Source organism: Schistocerca nitens, chromosome 4 (genome assembly GCF_023898315.1).
Source record: "Schistocerca nitens isolate TAMUIC-IGC-003100 chromosome 4, iqSchNite1.1, whole genome shotgun sequence".
NCBI classification, from domain to species: domain Eukaryota; kingdom Metazoa; phylum Arthropoda; class Insecta; order Orthoptera; family Acrididae; genus Schistocerca; species Schistocerca nitens.
In genome coordinates, this window is record NC_064617.1 from 124547062 (window position 1) to 124569698 (window position 22637).

Below are 22637 nucleotides of genomic sequence, written 5' to 3' on the forward strand. Positions count from 1 at the left end.
AAATGATCTAAATGAGCAACAAAAGAAGTGAGAAAAATAGACACTAGAAACTGTACTAGTCATGACCTTGCTAAAGAATACATCCTGGCACTGATTCAGAATTATTTAAGAAAAACATAGCATTCTCAAATATGAGTTGTTTACCCAAATTTTTATGAAGCATTTGATTAAGGCAATGGTACTGTACACTGATAGACTGATAATATTTCTATTTTAGAGCTAACAAGTTAAGATAAATAACATTGACCTTATTGAGACATAAGCACAGTGTGCAAGAGTGAGAGGAAAAAGAGAGAGAGAGATAAAGAGAGAGAGAGAGAGAGAGAGAGAGAGAGAGAGAGAGAGAGAGAGAGAGAGGGGGGGGGGGGGGGGGGGGGGAGTCTATAAGGATTTCAAAAGAAAGAGTTTGTCAAGAACAATTTTAAATTTGAACACAATATTAGAATATTAGAACATAAAAGGTATGTTATAATCATGTTCAATTCCATGGGAATGGTTGTGCCACATGACCGTGATGTAATCCAGGACAGAAAGAAGGGCAACATCGGTTATAATATAATATGTCTTTTTTGTTGCATTGCAGATATGGATTTCAGCTGACACTGCAGCTATCATCAGTGCAATAATGACAAACAATACAAGAATCAGACATAGAAACAGAACATTGATCAACTGCCATGCCACAGCTGTACACAGTTGCAGTTCCACTGTTACATACCATTGTCAGCAGTCATGAAGACTGAACATCTGTTGTTAGAATTATGTTCAGTCTACATGGCTACTTATAATGGTCTGTAATTATAAAATTGTAATTGTGTGCAACTGTGACAAGGCATTTGGTCAATGTGCTACTTCTGTCTGATTTTTGTATTATTTCTATTTATAACACTGATGATAGATGGAATGTCAGTTGAAATCTAGACCTGAAATGCAATGAAAACGTTAAGATTGCAATTTTAATGATTCTCTGTGTGACCTGTGTTAAGTGCTGTACCATCAAAGGGTAAACAGGCATTTTCGTTCGGTTGTTCTGTTATGCCTTTCAGTTTAATAAAAACCATCTAGTAGTTTTTAACTTTACATGTCTTATGTTATTGTAAGAAACTAAATTACATCAGGTTAAAGGCCAATGTTTGTTTTAAATAAATGGAATCTGTGATAAATACCTGGCCTCAAGTGTACTCTCATGTAAAGTTAAGCCGAGATGGCAACTGAAGTGGAAAAATATTGTATTCCTTTATTTGAGGGAACAAATTTCAACAACTGGAAATTCAGGTTGTAAATTCTCCTTGAGGAACTGGAACTATTACCATTTGTGCAAGCGAATTATCTCACAAAGTTGGAATTTGTTGATGGAGAGGAGAACACACTGCGTACCACAAAGGAAACACGATTGGCTGAAATGGCTAAACAAGATCGTAAATGTAAGTCTCATCTTGTTCAACGCATTGCTGACAGTCACTTGGAATACACGAAAGATAAAGTTACTTCTTTTGATTTATGGACCTCTCTGTGTAATACGTTTGAGAGAAAAGGAATTGCTGGTCAACTTCCGTTGAGAAAACAATTGTTAACTATGAAATCTAAAGCAACAAATGATTTGCTAGTTAACCACTTTGATAAACTGATTTGTGATTTACATTCGACTGGAGCTACTATTGAAGAAACTGACGTAGTGTGCCATTTGCTTTTAACGATGCCTGTGGAATACAACGTAGTGGTCACTGCAATCAAAACATTCTCAATGAAAGACTTGATGCTGAGCTTTGTGAAAAATAGGATACTGGATGAAGAATCGAAGCGGAAGGGAGTCATTGGGAAAAACAAAAATGATGAAACACCATTTCCTACAGTTTTTCAGACTCAACAGTATCTAATAAAGGGTTCATCAGACACCAGTAAAACAAGAAGTCAACAAGGAACTTCTTTCAACTTTACTTGCCACCAATGCAGGAAACCTGGACACAAGAACTCAGGAATCAGCAACTCTGTGGTTGTATCTAATGTCAAAGATGAAGATGGGTTTAGTTTTGCAGCATCATTGGTTCTTGGACTCTAACGCAGTGGAACATCTGATTAACAGTAAGATACCTCTCACTAATTTAAGGAAACTGGAACAGCCAGTTAAAGCCAGAGTAGCTAAGGCAGGCATTTCTCTTGAGGTTAAAGTAAAAGGAGAAATTAAAGTCACTAGTGTGGTAAAAGGAAAGGAAATTCAGATAATGATTAAAGATGTTTTATCTGTGCCTGATCTTAATTATAATTTGCTGCCAGTTAGAAAACTGGAAATGAATGGTTTTAGTATCACGTTTGAAATGGCTCAAGGTTTAATTAAAAAGGAAAAGAAACTGTTGACATTGCAAATAGGAACGAATCTCAGTTATATGTTCTACATTTTTTGCAATGAAAAGCCTTATCAGCTGCTTCAACTGCAACTAATGCGAAACTGTGGCATAGCAGATTAGGCCATTTGAGTTATGATAACATTAAACACGTCCAGTCACAAGTTTATGGTATGAAACTGGGCAGTTCAACAATCTCCACAGAACAATGTTGAAATTGTGTCAAAGGAAAACAATCACAGCTGCCATACAATCACAATAGTAAACATACCACCAGACCTCTTCAGTTGATCCACAGTGATCTGTGTGGGCCAATTGCACCAGAGTCATTTGATGGAAAGAAGTATGTGCTCACGTTTGTCAATGACTTTACACATTTCACAGTGGCCTGTGCACTGGAATCGAAATCAGAGGTAACTCACTATCTGAAGATGTTTGACCCCATGGCTACAGCTCACTTCAACTTGAAGATTAGCAGATTGTGCTGTGACAGTGACCATGAATACATGTCAAATGAATTGAAACAGTTTTTTGAAGAACAAGGAATACGTTTTGAGCTTACAATGAGATATACTCCTCAGCAAAATGGTGTTTCAGAGTGAATGAACAGAAATATTATTGAAAAAGCTCATTGTATGGTACTTCAGTGTAAAACAGATAAAATGTTCTGGTCAGAAGCTGTTCGTACTGCCGTGTACCTGCTTAATAGAAGTCCTACTGCGGCTTTGGAAGGAAAAGTGCCTGCAGCTTCGTGGTATAACGAGAAGCCTAATTTGAGTAAGCTGAGAGTGTTTGGATGTATTGCTTATCTACTGGTACCAAAGGAATTGAGAACAGGGAAATCTGAAGGCAAGTCCTTAAACTGCTATTTCACTGGTTACTGTCCTAATGGCTACAGGTTTTGGTGTCCATAGGAAGGAAAAATAGTCACAGGAAGGAACATTGTTTTCTATGAAGGAAGATTTGACTTTGAAAGTAAACCAGCTGTGGACTGGATCCCATAATCTGTACAGGAATCATCTGAAAAGGATGATAATGAAGAAGACATCACTGAAGAAGATGCCAAACCAAGTGATTGGGGTAATGAAAGAATTCCCATACCAGAACTGACCAGTGACGAAGAGGAAGCTGAAAATTTATCAGAAAAGAAAACTGTTTGATGTTCTACCAGGAAGAGCAACCCTCCTAAATATCTGAAAGACTATGCTGTTCTTGCACTCAATGCTGATTCATTTGTGTATGATGTACTGAAAAGCTATAAGGAAATTGCAAATCGTGAAGATAAGGAATGCTGGTATGTACAGGATGAAACTGACTCTATAAAGGAAAAGAAGACTTGGATCTTTGTTAAATTACTCCTGGAAAGGAGACTATTGACAGTAAGTGGGTGTTCAAATTAAAAAAGAACAAGGATGGAAATATCATAAGACACAAGGATAGATTTGTAGCAAAAGGATTTTCACAGAAAAGTGGATATGACTACGATGAAACATATGCACCAGTGGCTTGACTTGCAACTATTAGAATAATGAGCTAGTTATTGCAATCCAACTAGGACTGGTTCTGTAACAATATGATGTCACCAATGCTTTTCTTCATTGATTACTCAAAGAGGAAATATACGAGGGGGGACCCAAAAGTAACCAGAATCATAATGCTGCACATCGTATACTTGTAGTAGCAGGTTGCACCGCCAGAGGTTTGTAGTAGGAGCTCTGCTGAGTCATTCTGCCATGCAATGTCACCCAACAGTGGGAAGTATGGTTTCTTTGGCAGTTCTTTGAGTGTGCATACAGTGCAGACGTGACATGAGGAAATGGCTAGTTCTTAACGAACAACATGCAGCAGTGAAGTATTGTTTCTTGCTCGGCAAATAAAGCAGCAGAAACTGTTGCGATGATTCAGACAGCCTACAAAGACCATGCTCTTAGTAAAACGCAAGTGTACAAATGGTTTTCTTGGTTTAAAAAGGGAGAAATGGTGGTTGAAGATCAGCCCCATTCTGGTCGAGCTTCAACTGCTCGAAGCGAAGACAACATTGACAAAATCCGTGATATCATCAGTGAAGATTGATGCAGGACAATTGACTAACTAGAGAACTTGTCTGGGTTGTCATGGAGCTCAATTCAGCACATTTTGACCATCAATTTGGGGATGCAAAGAGTGGCAGCAAAAGTCGTGCCGAAGCTTCTTGCCGGTGATTGAAGGGATCGTCGCGTTCAAGCCTGTCTCGAAATGAAGGATGCATTCCAAGATGATCCACATTTTTTCAACAAAATCATTACAGGTGATGAGTCATGGTGCTATGAGTATGATCCAGAAAGTAAACGACAGTCATCACAATGGAAGTCACCCGGTTCACCTCGACCAAAAAAAGCTCGACAAGTGAAATCAAATGTGAAAACAATGTTGATTTGTTTTTTTGACATCAAAGGGATCACACACTCAGAATTTTCCCCTGAAAACCAGACAGTAAACCAACAATTCTATTTGGAAGTAATGAAACAGCTTCGCAGAAGTTTGTCGCGAAAACGTACGGCTTTGTGGGATTCTGCCGTGTGGTTCCTGCATCACGACAGTGCTCCCGCGCACACAGCTCTAAGTGTTCACCAGTTTTTGGCCTCAACAAAGATGACTACCTTGACCCACATGCCCTATTCACCGGATTTAACACCCTCGGACTTCTTCCTATTCCCAAGGATGAAAAGAGACTTGAGAGGGAAGCGTTTTGCGGATGTGGAAGACGTAAAATGCAATGTAATGAAAGTGCTAGCAGGTATCAAAGAGCACGAATTTAAAAGGTGCTTTGAACACTGGAATGAATGTTTGGACAAGTGTATTAATGCTAATGTAGAGTACTTCGAAGGAGATTAAGGTTGTATTTGAAACCAATAAAGTATATGCTTTCTAGAAAGAAATTCCAGTTATTTTTGGGTCCCCCCTCATACATGACTATTCCTGAAGGAGTGAGTATTTCAGAAGAACTGAAAGACACAACTGGTTTGGTTTGCAGGTTACATAAATCCTTATATGGCATAAAGCAAGCACTACTAGCATGGAATCACTCTATTCATACCTTCTTATGTCTATACAATTCATTCAGTCAGAAGCAGATAAATATCTTTATTATATGATTTTAAAGGAAGTCGTCATTTATATTACGCTCTGTGTTGATGACATTTTGACAGCAGGAAATAATAGAGAGGAAATGGACAGAATGAAATTTAAGTTAAAGCAGAAGTTCAAAGTGAAGGAACTGGGAGAACCACAATCATACTTGGGAATTGAGATTTCTATGAACAACGGTGAAATGTATCTGAGCCAAACATCATACTTGAAGAATTTGCTACAATGATTCAACATGCAACATTGTAACCCGGTCAAGACGTCTATGGAAGTTAAACTGGAATTCAAGGCAGGAAAAATGATCAATAAGCCCTGCAGAGTGTTGATTGGATGTTTGATGTATGCAATGACAGCAACAAGACCTGATTTGTGTGCTGTGGTCAACTTCTTGAGCAGATACCAAAACAATCCATTGGAACAACTCTGGAAAAGCTTAACAAGAGTTTTGAGATATATCAAAGGGACCATCAACATGAGACTAAATTATCGAAAGGGGAAACAAGAAGGTCTTCTGGCCTAAGCTGATGCAAACTGGAATAGAAAAGAAGACACAAGATCTACCTCTGGTTATCTATTAAAATGTTTTGGAAACACCGTCTGTTGGGCAACATAGAAAAAAGACTAGTGCTGCTTTGTCTTCTACAGAGGCAGAATACGTAGTTCTGGCAACAGCCACAGCTGAGTTACTCTGGGTGAAATATTTGCTGGATGATATTAAAATTCCACTGCAGCTACCAATTCGTATATTTGAGGATAATCAGTACTGTATACAGTTACTGAAAACATGGGACCATTGAAAGTTGAGACACATCAATGTTAAATATAATTTTGTGCATCAACTTCACCACTGCAGGATCATCACGGTTGAGCATGTACTATCAGAGGACCAGATTGCAGATATTTTTACTAAAGGCTTACCAGCTCCTAGATTCATTGCTTTGAGGAGCTGGTTGGGTTTATTTTAATTTTTGTTAGCGTTAAATGTAAAATTATTAAACTGAGGAGGGGTGTTAAGATTGCAATTTTAATGATTCTCTGTGTGACTTGTGTTAAGTGCTGTATCATCAAAGAGTAAAACAGACATTTTTGTTCAGTTGTTCTGTTATGCCTTTCAGTTTAATAAAAACCCTCTACTCATTTTTAACTTTACGTGTGTTATTTTATCGTAAGAAACTAAATTACATCAAAAAAGATAGATGACGTTACACCTGATGACCTCCTTTATGTCCTGGCTATGTGGTAATATTCACAGATTTCAAATAAGCATACAACTAAACAGTCTTACACTGATGATCCAAACCATTATGACCACTGCACACCACAAGACTGAATGATTTTTTATTGCAAAAAAACACCTGAGAGTGAGCATCTTGGTCATGAAAAAACTGGATAGCTGTTCATGTACGACTGTCATGACGATCTATGGAAACTGATTGAATGGCAGTGAAACCAATAGTAGGCAACATGGTATTGGAAGTCCACACTTCATCACAGAATGTGGAAGTCAGAGGCTTGCCTCCTCTGTAAATGAGCATAGGCAGCAATCTGACAAATACGGTGACAGAGTACAATGCTGGTTTTTCTTTCAATGTTGACTGAATATCCTCAGCTGAGGCCATCCTTTCAAAGTGGAAGATGGCCAAAGGGCTATAATCCAGATAATGTTTTCATCATTTAACAAGCAGATAAGCATATGGTACAACCAGTCAAGAGACAAATACCAAAAACAAAGCATAATCTCAAAATGTGTGCAAACGTTGGGATTATCAGCCCAGAAGTAGTTCTCTTTCAACAATGATTCAACCTTAAAAAAAGTATGCTAAGCAGGTTTCTCAAATGAACTGGATGATGAAGTTGCAAAACTTAAAGTGTCTCCAAATTAATAAGAGGATTTCATATCTATAGTAAAGAAAATCTCTGGGAAACACATACTTTGAGGATGCAGAAAGCAACACATGCCTGACCTCAACCAAAACTCAGTCAGCTTACTTCAGATCTGTCAAGATAAACACAAAGAGACCCACTAGCTGAAGACACCATTCAAGCAGGTGAAGAGCGGATGAGATGTCTCATAGAAGGCAGAAGGAAAGAATGGTTACATCCTTTAGCTGATCTAGACATGACTCAGAACATTACAAGAGGATGGAACTTAATTAAAAATCTAAGCAATTGTCCTAAAAAACCACCAGAGGAACTCACCTTAGTAACACCAAATGAAATAGCTCACCAACTACTTAATAACAGTAAATCACAAAAGAAATTACAAACTAAGAAATTAACATGATACATTGAGGAAAATAACTTGTTCTGCTTGCTTTTTACAACAACAGAATTGGTAAGTGTCATAAAGCAAACAAATACTAATAGAGCTGCAGATCCAGATCACATAAGAACAGAGCAGCTGCAGAATTTTGAACTAGACACTATTAAGTGGTTAATTAAATTAATGAATGAATGTGTTGAACTCACCCATATGCCTAGACTGTGGAGAAAATCACATATCATAGCAGTTCTCAAGCTGGGGAATGAACCTAAAGATCCAAAGAATTTTTTTCCTGATCTTATTTTTGTGTCACCCTTATAAAGTCTTTGAGTGAATGATACTGACTAGTTTACCAAGTGTGAACATAAAGTTCATTTCAGAGCAAGCAGGTTTCGTACAAAGGAAGTCATATTCTAGCCAGATCCTTAACCTTATCCAACAAATTGAAGACTTGTATGAGAAACTAGTCACTGCTTATGAGGATCAAAAAACATTTATCCAAAAGCTATACGAGATAGCAAGAGATTTCAGGCTGACAAATGTAATCAGAGGTATGCTCCAGAGAGAGAAGATTCTGTGCAAAACTGCAAGGTAAGAAGGGCCACCAGGGAAACCAGAAGAACAGATTACCTGAAGGCAATGTGTTGTCACCAGTTCTCTACAACATTTATACAAATGATGCCAAAATACCTGGGAATTACTCTAAATCACATCCTAAGTTTTAGAACACTCTGCGTGGGTTTGAAAGGAAAAATATGCAGGGAAATAACATCATGAGAAAGCTGACAAGTTCTTCATGGGAAGCAAACCCATATGTTTTCCAGTCTGCTATGCTGGGACTCTATATCTCTGTGGGAGGGTAATCAGCATCAGTTGTGGAGTATCGGTCCACACCAGGCATGTGGACATAGCCTTATATGAGTCAGTCTGGTTAGTTATGGGGTCTGATAGACCAATATCGGTCCCAAAGATCTACCCCTTGATTGGCATTGCAGCCCCACACATTAGACACAGGGTGGTGGGAGGAACAGAAAAAAATGAAGCAGACTGTAAACCCATGACACTTGATGTACGAGGGCAGTTCAATAAGTAATGCAACACATATTTTTTTCTCGGCCAATTTTGGTTGATAAAACCGGAAATTTCTTGTGGAATATTTTCAAACATTCCCGCTTCATCTCGTATAGTTTCATTGACTTCCGACAGGTGGCAGCGCTGTACGGAGTTTCTTTTGGTGGAAAACCAGGGCATCTCAGATATTCATAGGCGCTTGCAGAATGTCTACGGTGATCTGGCAGTGGACAAAAGCACGGTGAATCGTTGGGCAAAGCGTGTGTCATCATCGCCGCAAGGTCAAGCAAGACTGTCTGATCTCCCACGTGCGGGCCGGCCGTGCACAGCTGTGACTCCTGCAATGGCTGAGCGTGCGAACACACTCGTTCGAGATGATCGACGGATCACCATCAAACAACTCAGTGCTCAACTTGACATCTCTGTTGGTAGTGCTGTCACAATTGTTCACCAGTTGGGATATTCAAAGGTGTGTTCCCGCTGGGTCCCTCGTTGTCTAACCGAACACCATAAAGAGCAAAGGAGAACCATCTGTGCGGAATTGCTTGCTCGTCATGTGGCTGAGGGTGACAATTTCTTGTCAAAGTTTGTTACAGGCGATGAAACATGGGTTCATCACTTCGAACCTGAAACAAAACGGCAATCAATGGAGTGGCGCCACACCCACTCCCCTACCAAGAAAAAGTTTAAAGCCATACCCTCAGCCGGTAAAGTCATGGTTACAGTCTTCTGGGACGCTGAAGGGGTTATTCTGTTCGATGTCCTTCCCCATGGTCAAACGATCAACTCTGAAGTGTATTGTGCTACTCTTCAGAAATTGAAGAAACGACTTCAGCGTGTTCGTAGGCACAAAAATCTGAATGAACTTCTCCTTCTTCATGACAACGCAAGACCTCACACAAGTCTTCGCACCTGAGAGGAGCTCACAAAACTTCAGTGGACTGTTCTTCCTAATGCACCCTACAGCCCCAATCTCGCACCATCGGATTTCCATATGTTTGGCCCAATGAAGGACGCAATCCGTGGGAGGCACTACGCGGATGATGAAGAAGTTATTGATGCGGTACGACGTTGGCTCCGACATCGACCAGTGGAATGGTACCGTGTAGGCATACAGGCCCTCATTTCAAGGTGGTGTAAGGCCGTAGCATTGAATGGAGATTACGTTGAAAAATAGTGTTGTGTAGCTAAAAGATTGGGGAATAACCTGGTGTATTTCAATGCTGAATAAAACAACCCCTGTTTCAGAAAAAAAATGTGTTGCATTACTTATTGAACTGCCCTCGTACAATTATACACCTACAGAAAATCCAGGAAGAGATTTTCACAGTAAACTTTAGCATTAGATTTCAGGCCAGAGGTTAGATGTGTTTACTTGTGGCACAGCTGCTCATAAGCAAGATGATTTCATGCCAAGGAGAAAAGTTTAGCTGCTGTTAAAATCTACCCTACACCCTTGGAGAACCCAAAACAGATTAAAAAGAGGAATCTCAAGGTGCAGGACAAATTTGGTCTCAAGGGGGTTACATGAAGCTGCAGAGCAGTCCAGACACCTGATCACCTACTAATTTTCCAAAACATGGATGAATCCTATACACCACAAAAGGCAAGAAGATTTATAGAGAGAATATGTATGATGTCTTTCTCCTGGAACTGAACAGTAAGGACAGTGTTGGTACAGCCACAAATGTTTTAGCACACTGTTCAGTTTGCATAATTAAATATGGGTGCTGCAGCACATAACCCCTACAGGTTCCTACACTGATGCAACTTCATCATTTATGATTACAGTTGGCATAGAGTCATCTACATTGGACTGTAGATCAATGCAAATGTGCCATATTATCAGACAAATCATTTTTCTTGTTGCATCAGGTCAATGGCCATGTCCAGCTATGCGAAGCATACACTGCATCATGGACACATGCTGTTGGCAGCTGTATTGTTCTATGACGGACACTAATCTTCACTTCTGTGGTACCTGGGTAGGAATCAAAGGCATGACAATTGTGGGCTGCATGAACATTATTGTAGACAACCTGCGTCCCTTCATGCTTGATGTCTTCCCAAAGGTGATAATATCTTCCAACAGGATAACTGTCTGTGACACACGGCTAGAATCATCCTACAGTGGTTTGAGGCACATGATAGTGTGCTTATGTTGATGTCTTGGCCACCAAATTCGCTGGTATGAACCCAACAGAATGGACCTAGGATGCTATATGTGTCAGCTCAAAGACCAAGAACCATCAACTGGTAGTTTACGGGAATTACATAACCTCTGTGGAGATATCTGAGACAAATACATCCTGAAGCCTATCATGGACTAGTCAAATCTATGTCTTGTAGAATCACTGCTGTATTGCATTCCAAACATGGACCAACATGCTACTAAGGTGATGGTGATAATGTTTTGGCTCATCCAAGGTGAGTTTGGAATGCGTTCAAAGATAATTAATATAATTAATGAGTAGAGCTGCAGGTATGATACTGGGTGTGAATTCCAAGGGTGTCTAGGAGGGGCATAAAACGTGGACAGAGCAAAGGATGAAAAATAAAGTAAAAGCATAAAAACAATGTTTAAAACAAAATAAGTATCAAATATAGAACATATAAAGATGACTCAGTGGATTGATTTATGTGATTCTTTGATGGAAGAAACTTGAAAAATGAAGAGGAAGAAGAAGAACCAAAACAAGGAAACTCCTATACATTGATTAAAAAAACATTTCCTTTTCTGGAGGAAAGTTTGGTAACATTTATGTTACATATTAAATTGCACTGGAGAATAATTCTGATCTTATGTGTTTGGATGCAATACAATGTGTCAGATGCAGACAGTGATAAAACTAAAAAGCACACTGAACACATCTGGAATTGTGGTCCTCATAAACAGTGATAAGACCGGAATGAATTAGCAGCACATTAAGGAACAAATGGAAAACTGGCAACTCATCTTCACTGTTGGATGTACACACCTCAGATTATCTAACTAAAGCCACATGGCAAGTCATAAATATTGTCAGTGCCACAAGAAGTTTAATTATACAGTGAGTAGCAGCTTTCTTGTTGAATAAGATTTAAGACTTATCTTTAGCTTATAGGGATGTGGAAATATTAAAGATATACATCAGCAAGGAGAATTAGTTGTCATAAAATACATCCAGAGGGTATGATAATGAATAAATGTCATTAATGATAATATCCTGTTCTACGTGCTAGATAACATATAACAAAAGTAGTGTTTGCCTGTTCTTGGAATAGAATAGCTTATTATGAATGACAAACAAATTGTTGACTTTTTCAATGCACCAATATATGTTTTCATCAGTTACAAGTTCTTCCATAAGATGCAATATTTTTTGTAAAGTTTCATTTATTCCTTACACTTCCCTTACAACTATTTGACATAATATTAGGTTGTAAATGGCTATATTTCACTATTGTTCATAATATCCATGGTAAGTTTTTACCACTGAATGATTCATTACTGTGTGTAACTTTAAGTTGGCTGGTCAGCTCACTAGTTCCGAATTGGTAAAAGTCAAAAAGCTCTGGCTGGTAGTCATTGTTTTAAGCTGCAGCCAACATTATCTAGTCAACAGTACTATGTGAGCTAGTCATTACTGCCTACTGTGATACTTCATTCTGTTCCATATTATTTTCTTTCTTGGTAATAGATGCACGTAATTATTATAGTTATTATTTATATCTTTCACAGAAGGATGAACCACAGATTAAAATGCCTACACTAGGAGAGGCAATTAGGTCTAGTCCCCCCCCCCCCTTTCCCTCCACGCATACACACAAACACACAGACAGCTCCTCAGCCTGTGGCAGCCTATCTGGGGGCTGGGATTAATTCCTCCATTCCCTTCATCCTCCCCTCTAGCATTGGCCAACTTACAACTAACACACTGTACTTTTTGGGTGAAGGGAAAACTGTTAAAGTGAGTACATTTTATTCTAGTACAACACTGGGTGTATGTGAAAGAAGTAAAATGTCGAACTGTGAAAAATCTTGCAAGATACAAAGAGAAATTTGAAATCTTGTTTAGTTTTACTAAACAAAATTGTGCTTGTTTCCATCATGCTTAATTTTTGTAAGAGGTATAAATTTTAACAGTGCTTAAGAAAGAAAAATCACTCAGTGTGTTTCTTATACATTCTTTCTGTGTTCTATGTACAGTGTTTAAGAAATGATATAGCCCTAATGAAGAACAAAGCACAAAGGACACTTTATGAAGAACCACATCCAATCATGTTTAAACACAAGTCACTTTGGAACTCACCTGTTAGAATTTCCTTGCGGAGGTTAGGAAATAACTTCATGTCTACTATAGAAGTAACAACACCTTCTAGCGTACCAAACTGAGAGTCTATCCCAAGCGTAAAAAGCATCAGAAAGAAAAGCACAGACCAGAATTGTGCTCCAGGAAATTGGTTTATGGCTTCTGTAAATATGATGAATGCTAAACCAGTACCTGAAGCAGACTGTAACAAAAGTTATTCTTACAGTGTAATTTATACATCTGAGCAACTTGGAAAACAAAGTAAATTATTTCTTGTTCACTATTTAAACTTTATTTGTGAAATACTAATTTATCTATCCACTCATTTATTCCTTACAATCTATTACAGTGTAAAGTTTCCAAATTCACTTCTAAAAATTCAAAAAATTTCTGCACCTTAATTAAAAATTGTTTAATGTATTGATTAAATGCTAAATCTTACATTGTCTAATTCCTTTTCTAAATCACATTCTGGAAGAGGAGGAGAAATGCTGTGTGTCTCATTAGTGAAATTTGTAGAAGCAGTGCTGCTGCCATATATTGAAGCTAGTATGTTATTTCGTTCTTCTAAGCAACGTTCATGAATCATTGTTGCTTTAAAACCTGAAATATAATACATGTCTTTTTTAAGTGCTCTGTTTGTTGAATTTTCATTTCTCTACGTGTTATTAAAGCACATAAATGATGGTAAATTTTGGCATTAGATAAATATGCAACTAAATTTTCAGTCACAGAATCAAATATGCTTCCAAACAATAATTTTTCTTCCAGAATACTGAAAACAAATATTGGAAGACACTAAATATGAAAATTTGGTAAACATTATTAAAACATAATGGTGACATGTAAATTCTTATGACTTGTTTTTAAAAAAAAGGGCCGAAAGATTCCACAATTCAATACTAGATAGTCATAGTTCACTAAATAATTGACCTCTAAGAAAAATAGAAAATTACAAAAAATAAAACAAGTATCAGTAGTGTAATCGGCCGAAAGAAACACAGAAATACACACTTCCTTTATCATTCTATGTTATAATGGTGGGTTATTTTGGACCCGTTATTTAGTAGCATATCAATCTCTTTGGTGTTATTGGCCTTTGTCTGTCATTTTTTGATTTGTTATTGATGTGATCTTTGAGTCTGAAGAATGGTTTGATGCAGCTCTCCACATGAGTCTATCCTGTATTATTTTATACATCTTTGTATAATTACTGCAGGCTACATCAATGTCATCCTGTTTACTATATTTGAGTCCTGGTCTCCTGCTACAACTTTTACCCCCATCTCCGTACTTTCTCCCATTACTCTTTGATTTATTCCATCATAAATACTTCCATTTATTTGTTGTAAAACCAAACACCCTATGGTAGTATGTGTGCTATAATGTGGAGGTAATCAAGTAATGTTCTTGCTTGTGGGAGTGGACCTTTACTGTAGCATATGAAATATTTATAGACAATAATCTGTTGAATGGTCTCTTTGTTTTGGCTTTTGCATAGAGTTTCCTCCAGAGAACACCATACAGGAACTGACTAATGCAGTTGTAATGGAGATAAACAAGAAAATGTACATGTATGAACTTTCTATAATCATATGAAAGATTTTTATTGTACAGTTTAAGGTAACTGAAATGGTGTGGTATTAATCGCAACTCTTTGAAACATATTGCCACAATATAAAATGGAGGATTTTGTGAACACATTGTACCACAAAATAAAACTATTTCAGAATAGAGATATAAATCCTCATCAAAGGTTTTAGATGTTTTTTCAATCTCTTTTCATTAGCCTTTCAGCACATTTACCTTGAAACTGGCTTCACCAAATGAAGTTATACATGTTAATATACTTTTTAGTTAAATACCAGTATGCACAGTTTTCAAGGAATTTACAAACTGATAATTACATAATTTATGTTCAAGTACATCACATTAAATATTTACATGATTTTATATGATTAGAATATAATAGAGGGAAACATTCCACGTGGGAAAAATATATATATATAAAAAAAGCGGATATATATGTCTGCTTGTGTCTGTATATGTGCGGATGGATATGTGTGTGTGTACGAGTGTATACCTGTCCTTTTTTCCCCCTAAGGTAAGTCTTTCTGCTCCCAGGATTGGAATGACTCCTTACCCTCTCCCTCAAAACCCACATCCTTTCGTCTTTCCCTCTCCTTCCCTCTTTCCTGATGAAGCAACCGTGGGTTGCGAAAGCTTGAATTTTGTGTGTGTTTGTGTTTGTTAGTGTCTCTATCAATATACCAACGCTTTCGTTTGGTAAGTTACATCATCTTTGTTTTTAGATATATTTTATATGATTAAATACACAAACTCTTCTACTATATATCTCTTGTATTATATATCTGCAGAAATACACATGCTTTCTTCCAGTTTCACATTATAAATGAAATATCTACATTTTATGTGAATGAGCCATTATACATGGCCTTCAAGTTACTTTGAAGATATTCTACTATTATGTATCAGTGATCATCTTGAAGATGGTAGAACTAGCAAACAGTTGACCCTGATACTGTGCAAATGCACATTCATTCTCAGAATAAACTTCTGTACATTTTCTTTGAGATATATAGAGCAATTATAGGCTACATATAAAGAATTGGGAGAATCATTTTGTTGAGTTGCCAAAAATGTTTCTTACAAGATTCTTTAGGACCCAATCCTTGAATACATCTAAGTACTTTTTTCTTCCACCTGAATACCCAGTTTGTACAGAACTCCATACTGCAGCTAGAACTGAAACAATTCGCAATAACAAAGAACCATTAAATTTTGTTGATAGAATATCTTACCTTACATAGCAGCAAATCATGTATCCCATTTGTGTCTTTGGTCCATTATAAGGCCCAACAGTTTGATACTTTGGTTACCTTCTTTTCATGTCTTTAGATTAAAATAAATATCCTCTGCTTTTTGCATTTGCATCCTGAATTTTCCATTGTTTGATTTTTGCCCTCTGCTTTTGTTTTATTTGACGTAACTGGTTAGCTTTACACCACTGACTGCTTTTTTTAAAAAATAGTTTATTATTTTTGTCTAGCACTACCTAAATATTCTCACTGGTTGAAATCATAATCATATCGTCAATGTATAGGACATTTTTGCAGGCCATTTAATTTAAGAAGTCATTAAAATAGGCAAGAAAAGAGCCGCGTAGGGTTTCTCTGTTTTAATTAGTTTTCAACTCTTCTTGTTACCATACATGGATTGTAGCCTGTTGCTTAGGTAAGATCTCACTAAATTTAGTAGTTAATCTACAATACCACAGTATTCTAACTTTTTTGTAATAATCTCATGTGATACAGAGTAAAAAGCTTTGTTTATGTACCACAGGTGGTCCATTTCCTTTCATGACCACTATGAATCCTATTTCACAGGCTTTCAATAGCTTTCATGGTTGATAGGTTTGGCCTAAATCCAAACTACCTTTCATTATGTAACTTGTTATTCTCAAAATGCATGTAAATCTGTATATGCATGCAGCTCCTATGATTTGAGTTATTTTAGGGACAACTGATATCAGTCTACATTTACCTGGTATGGATATTTAAAAGGCAACCATAGTTTTAAGACATTCAGGGCAAGTCCCATCACTAAGAATTTTATTTAAAATATAGAGCAGGGGTATTCTAATTTCTTAAATATACATCTGAGCTTGTCCTGCTTATTAGCTATAAAATGGTGTGCAAAAGTTAAAGATCAAAATGTTTATTTAATGAAGCTGTTGCCAACTGAAGACAGTAAAAATTTCTACTTAATAAGTGGCAGCAGATTTGTAGGCAATAGGTGAAAACAATGCAATGTTTTAAAATGAGTAATTTATTTGTTCAGAAAGAGAGACAAAAATTTGGGAGAAACATGCATATGGCAAGGAAATCACAATGCTGGAAAGAATGGGAAAGAAGTTAAGAATTGAATGGCAACACGAAGAAATGAAGAATGAAAAGCTAACAACAGATGAGTTGTGACACTTTGAGAAAAATGTCACAAAGATAAGTCAAAGAGACGAGATTCACTGATGCCAGATAAATGCTGTCACAATTAAAAAGCCATCTTCAAAATAGTAGTTATTTATGCAAATATTTAAGTCAGTTACTCAAACTACCAGTATTAAATGTTATAGGAATTTTATATATTCTTGGGTTTTACCTATAACAGAGAAGACCACAATTCCAGCAAACATTGAGGTGAAGCAGTTGGTAAGTGAGACCATGATGGCATCACGGTAGCAGTTGTTATTTACTGGATTATAAGATGAGAAAGCTATGAGGCCTCCAAAAGCTAAACCAAGTGAAAAGAATATCTGTGTTCCTGCTTCCAACCACACCACAGGATCAGTAAGTGTCCACCACTGAAAAATAAGTAACAAACACTGTACAATGGTGATCCTTTTTGTTAACTACATGAACAAATACACAACTAATGATCCATATGTATTATAAAAAAAAGAATGATACTTTATATTAGCTAATCTAGTTGATAAAATGATACATTTATTGTTGAACAAAATGTTACACAATTTAAAATTTAAAACACATTCAAAATATAAGCTACATGCAATGTCTCAACTTTCTTATATACTGTATAAGCAACTATCCTGTGTGAAGTACTGCTACATGTATGAGGATGTCTGGAACTTACTTCTCAAATTATCCTCAAAGTATTATTCTTGGAATTACCTTTGGTGTAAACAGATGCCTTAAACCATCTGACATTCCCTTCAATGTCACTCCACGGAAGAAGAATATAATAAGAACAATGTAAGGGAAAGTGGCTGTCACATATACAACCTGTAAGAGATTTGCAGAACAATTATGCACAAGTTTACCAAAAGAAAAAAGATGTAAGGTATATGGTGATACAATGTTAGTAAACCTGTCTAAAGGTAATTTTAAAAACTTGTGTATCCTAACTACTTTTTGTAGGTGTTCACAGAAGGAAAGTATGATGACATAATAAAATGATCATGATAGGTACATTTTAGTTGCTGTCATTCTACACAGGTACTGACCTTTCTTAATTCCTCCTAAATGATATTTATGAAGTCTGACTGCCTGCCTTCATATCTATATCTAAAGAATACATTCAGCCCCCATTGAGCTTGGTGGTCTAGTGGAAAGGTGCATGCCCAGAAGGTCCTGTGATCCCAGCTGGACCACAATAATTTTCAGTTTGCTTATAATCTAGCCTTCATCCCACAATGATGTGAAGAGTCATCAGGAATGATACATGGTTTGGATTCCACATTAAACTGCAAGCCAACTTACCCCAGTTGCCTAATGGGGGTAGTTTATGTGTGTGTGTGGTGGGGAGGGGAGGGGGGGTCCACCCTTCCATTAATCAGTTGCTATTGAAGACTGATTATTTAAAAATAAGATTTTCTATGGAGGAGGCAGTTACTTTCTTTAATGATACTTGGCTTATTCTAGGTATCTGTTACTTCAAATTTACACTTCTAAATCCCTATTGTGAATTCTATATTCTGCATAAATGGGAATGATTAAATCTGTATCATCTGGTATCAATATTTATACTATTCTTTCTAGGATGAGCAGATAAGTTTGGTAAATTTCTACAAAACAGCTCTACATTTTCTTAAATAGTTTAACTGTTGGTAAGTATGATATTCAAATAGACAGAACACAGAATTGTTTATTGGCAGTTAACTCAAGTGATTAGCAGCATATGTTTTGTAAAAATGAATACAAATGAGTTTTGTACATTGAGGAAACATTTTTACTTAAATATGTGGACTGCACATAGATGTACAGTAACTGAAAAAAGTTCATAAAGACCTTGTATAAATATTCATTACTATTTATAGGCGAGTAACTAAATATAAATAAGCAAACAATGGAAAATCCAGATTGGAATGTAACAATACCAGAGAAGGAAAGTTGCTAGTCACCATATAGTGGAGTTTGCTGAGCTGCGATAGGCACAACAAAAAGATTCACACAATTAAAGCTTTCGGCCATTAAGGCCTTGGTCAGCTGTACACACACACACACACACACACACACACACACACACACACACACACACACACACACACACACACGACTGCAGTCTCTCAGAGAGCTGAGACCACACAGCAGTGTGGTCTCAGCTCTCTGAGAGACTGCAGTCGTGTGTGTGTGTGTGTGTGTGTGTGTGTGTGTGTGTGTGTGTGTGTGTGTGTGTGTGTGTGTGTACTGCTGACCAAGGCCTTAATGGCTGAAAGCTTTAATTGTGTGAATATTTTTGTTGTGCCTATCGCGACTCAGCATCTCCGCTATATGGTGAGCAGCAACTTTCCTTCTCTGGTATTGTTAAATGTAAATAAGGCTGTACAAGTATCACAAATCTAGCACTTTTCTTAAATGTGATTGATGGTTCCACCCAAGAAATTGTCTGTAAAATTCAAGGGGTTTTTAGAGAAGATATTTATATTAAGGTACATGGGAGTGTTGAAACGATAGGTATTTGATGCAAAAGGGTAGATAAATCCTAAATACAGTTTTGTACATAAAGGGGCTAAGTGAAACAATTGACTTCAGAGGTAGCAGTGCCTGATATCTAGATGCCACAGTTGTATATTTTAAAATATCAGTGGTAGACAAAAAATTTCAGTATACTCCTTGGAAAAATAATAGTTTGTAATTAAATTTTCATTTGTTTGCTGATGCATGTCGGCAGTCCTGATACACACTGAAAGTGCCATTCCTCTACAAGTGGAGCAACAGGCAGTAGTTCACTTATGGTATTTGGAGGGTAACAACTCTACAACAATCTGTACTGGTATTAATGGAAATGTGTGGCAATAATGATCAACATGTGACACAGTGGTTAGGTGACACAGACATTTCCAATGTATCCAAAGAAGTTTGAATGACAAATAACAATATGATGGACCATTTTCTGTGACAAACTTGGAATTACAAGAAAAGTGGAGACTATAGATGCTTGACGAATGCACAAATCAAAACTGAGGCAATATTGGAAAAAATGAAAAATAGTCACAGATCAGTTTTCAGAATGTTGCATGACATTTTGAATGTGACAAATGTCACTGGCCACTGGGTTTCACTGCTTCTCACACTCATTTCAAAAGCCTGCCGAACTGAGTAGAAACAAAAATGTAGCAGCTGTTTCATGCCAGTCCAGATGATTCCTTTAGGTGCTTTACTGACATGGTTGAGTAATGGGTATATCATTAATGTCCCTGACACAAAGGAGCAAAGCAAGCAGTGGAAACAAATGGAATCACCACAGCCAAAAAGGTGAAGACCAAACCATCGTAGGGAAAGGTGATGCTGTGTGTTTTCTGGGATCACCATACTATGGTGCTAAGAGCTAATGCTCATATGGGGCAAAACATCACTGGAGCACAATACCAAAGTCTCCTGATAAGGTTATGGGAAGCTGTCCGAGGGAGTGATTTTGGTCCACCAAAATCTACATCCACATCTATACTTTGCAAACCACTGTGAAACATACGGTATATGGTATGTCCCTTTTTACCAGTTATTAGTGGTTTTTTCCCATTCCATTCCCATATGGAATGTGGGAAGAATGATTGTTTAACACCTCTTTGTGTGCTTTAATTAATCTTTTCTTGTCCTCACAATCCCTATGGGAGTGATATGTATGGGATTGTAGTGTATTCCTAGAGTCATCATTTTAAGCCAGTTGTTGAAACTTTGTAAGTAGGCTCTCTTGGGATAGTTTATGTCTATCTTCAAGAGTGTGCCAGTTCAATTTCTTCAGCATTCCTGTGATGCTCTCATACAGATAAAAAAAACTTGTTGCCATTTGTGCTGCCGTTTTCTGTATGTGTTCAATATCTCCTGTTAGCCCTATTTGGTATGAGTACAAAACATTTGAGCAATATTCTAGGATAGGTTGCAGGTGTGATTTGTAAATAATTTCCTTTTCAGACTGATTGCATTTCCCCAGTATTCTACCCATAAAACAAAGCCTACCACCTGCCTTACCTGTGACTGAGTCTATGTGATCATTCCACTTCATATCCCTACAAAGTGTTACACCCAGGTATTTGTTTAAGTTGACTGACTGCAACTGTTGCTCTTTGATATTATAGTCACAGGATACTAACTTTTATTTGTGATGTGAAAAAATTTACATTTCTGAACATTTAAAGCAAATTGACAATCTTTGTACCACTTTGAAATGTTATCAAGATCTCACTGAATATTTATGCAACTTCTTTCAGACAGTACTTCATAATAGGTAACTGCATCATCTGCAAAAAGTCTGATGTTACTATTAATATTTTCCACAAGGTCTTCAATATATAAAGTAAAAAGCAAGGGTCCCAACACACTTCGTAGGGGCACACCCGAAGTTACTTCTACATTAGTCGATGACTCTCCATCCAAGATAACATGCTGCATCCTCCCAATGAAAAAATATTCAATCCAGTCACAAATTTCACTTGTTACCCCATACAATTGTACTTTTGATAATAAGTATAATGGGGTACTGAGTCAAACACTTTTCAGAAATCAAGAAATACTGCATCTATCTGACTGCATTGATCCAAAGCTGTCAGTATATCATGTGACAAAAGTGCGAGTTGGGTTTAATGTGACTCACGTTTTCAAAATACATGCTGGTTGGAATGGAGGAGGTCATTTTGTTCAAGATACCTCATTACATTAGAGTTCAGAGTATGTTCTAAGAGTCTACAACAAATGGATGTCAAGGCTATTGGAAGGTGGTTTTGTGGATCACTTCTGCCACCCTTTATGTAAATGGGTGTGACCAGTGCTCTCTTCCATCTGTCGGGCACAGTATTTTGTTTGGGAGATCTAGGGTAGGCCATAGTTATAAGAGGAGCTAACTCAGCCACAAATCCAGTATTGAATGCTCCAACTCATTCTGTATAGGACAGAGACACACACATTTCTTCTTTGAGCTATTAAATTTTGCCTCAGCCACCATCCAAATAGTTTCCTGACATGGCACTAAGTGACTACTTTCTTTTTTCTTGGATGAAGGAACTATTGTGTGGCAGGCATTTCCAGAATAACAAAAATGTAATTTTTGAGGTGGAATATTTCCAAAACACCCAAAATCCAGATGTCTGCCACCAAAGTTTCTGCCAAGTTATCCGTCATTGGGAATGTGTGGAGGAGGACTAACACCACAATTAAGTTACATGGTTGCAACTTGATTTTTTTGAGATAATAATTAATACTTTTTGACTATCTGTACAGGAAAACAATTCTGTTTAAACAAAAGTCTTAAAAACCAAGATAAACTGTAGAACAAAGTGCAACATACAGCAAACCTGTATCTCAAATATGGAATTAAAAAATTAACTATTACATACTGCAGATATATTAAGAAGTATGGCAAAAGACTGCATTAAGACTAGAACCAGTGAGTTAAGCTGTTCAGCTCTATAGCTTAAAACACATAGCCCAACTAAACTCATGGCTTAAGTCAAACAGACTGCTAATTAATGTAAGAAAGACAGTTGATCTAACTTGGATAAATCTCAATTAG

General features: G+C 37.1%; 1 protein-coding gene across 1 annotated transcript in view; it reads right to left on the reverse strand.

The window, feature by feature from the left end:
• LOC126252163 (sodium-dependent neutral amino acid transporter B(0)AT3) overlaps positions 1-22637 on the reverse strand; it is a 169129-nt gene that overhangs the window by 71584 nt on the left and 74908 nt on the right. Inside the window, exons 6-9 of the mRNA XM_049953031.1 lie at positions 17804-17914; positions 17274-17475; positions 13537-13697; positions 13095-13296 (exon numbers count right to left, since the gene is read on the reverse strand). Of these exons, the coding sequence (XP_049808988.1) occupies positions 13095-13296; positions 13537-13697; positions 17274-17475; positions 17804-17914 (676 nt within the window). The remainder of the gene's footprint in view (positions 1-13094; positions 13297-13536; positions 13698-17273; positions 17476-17803; positions 17915-22637) is intronic.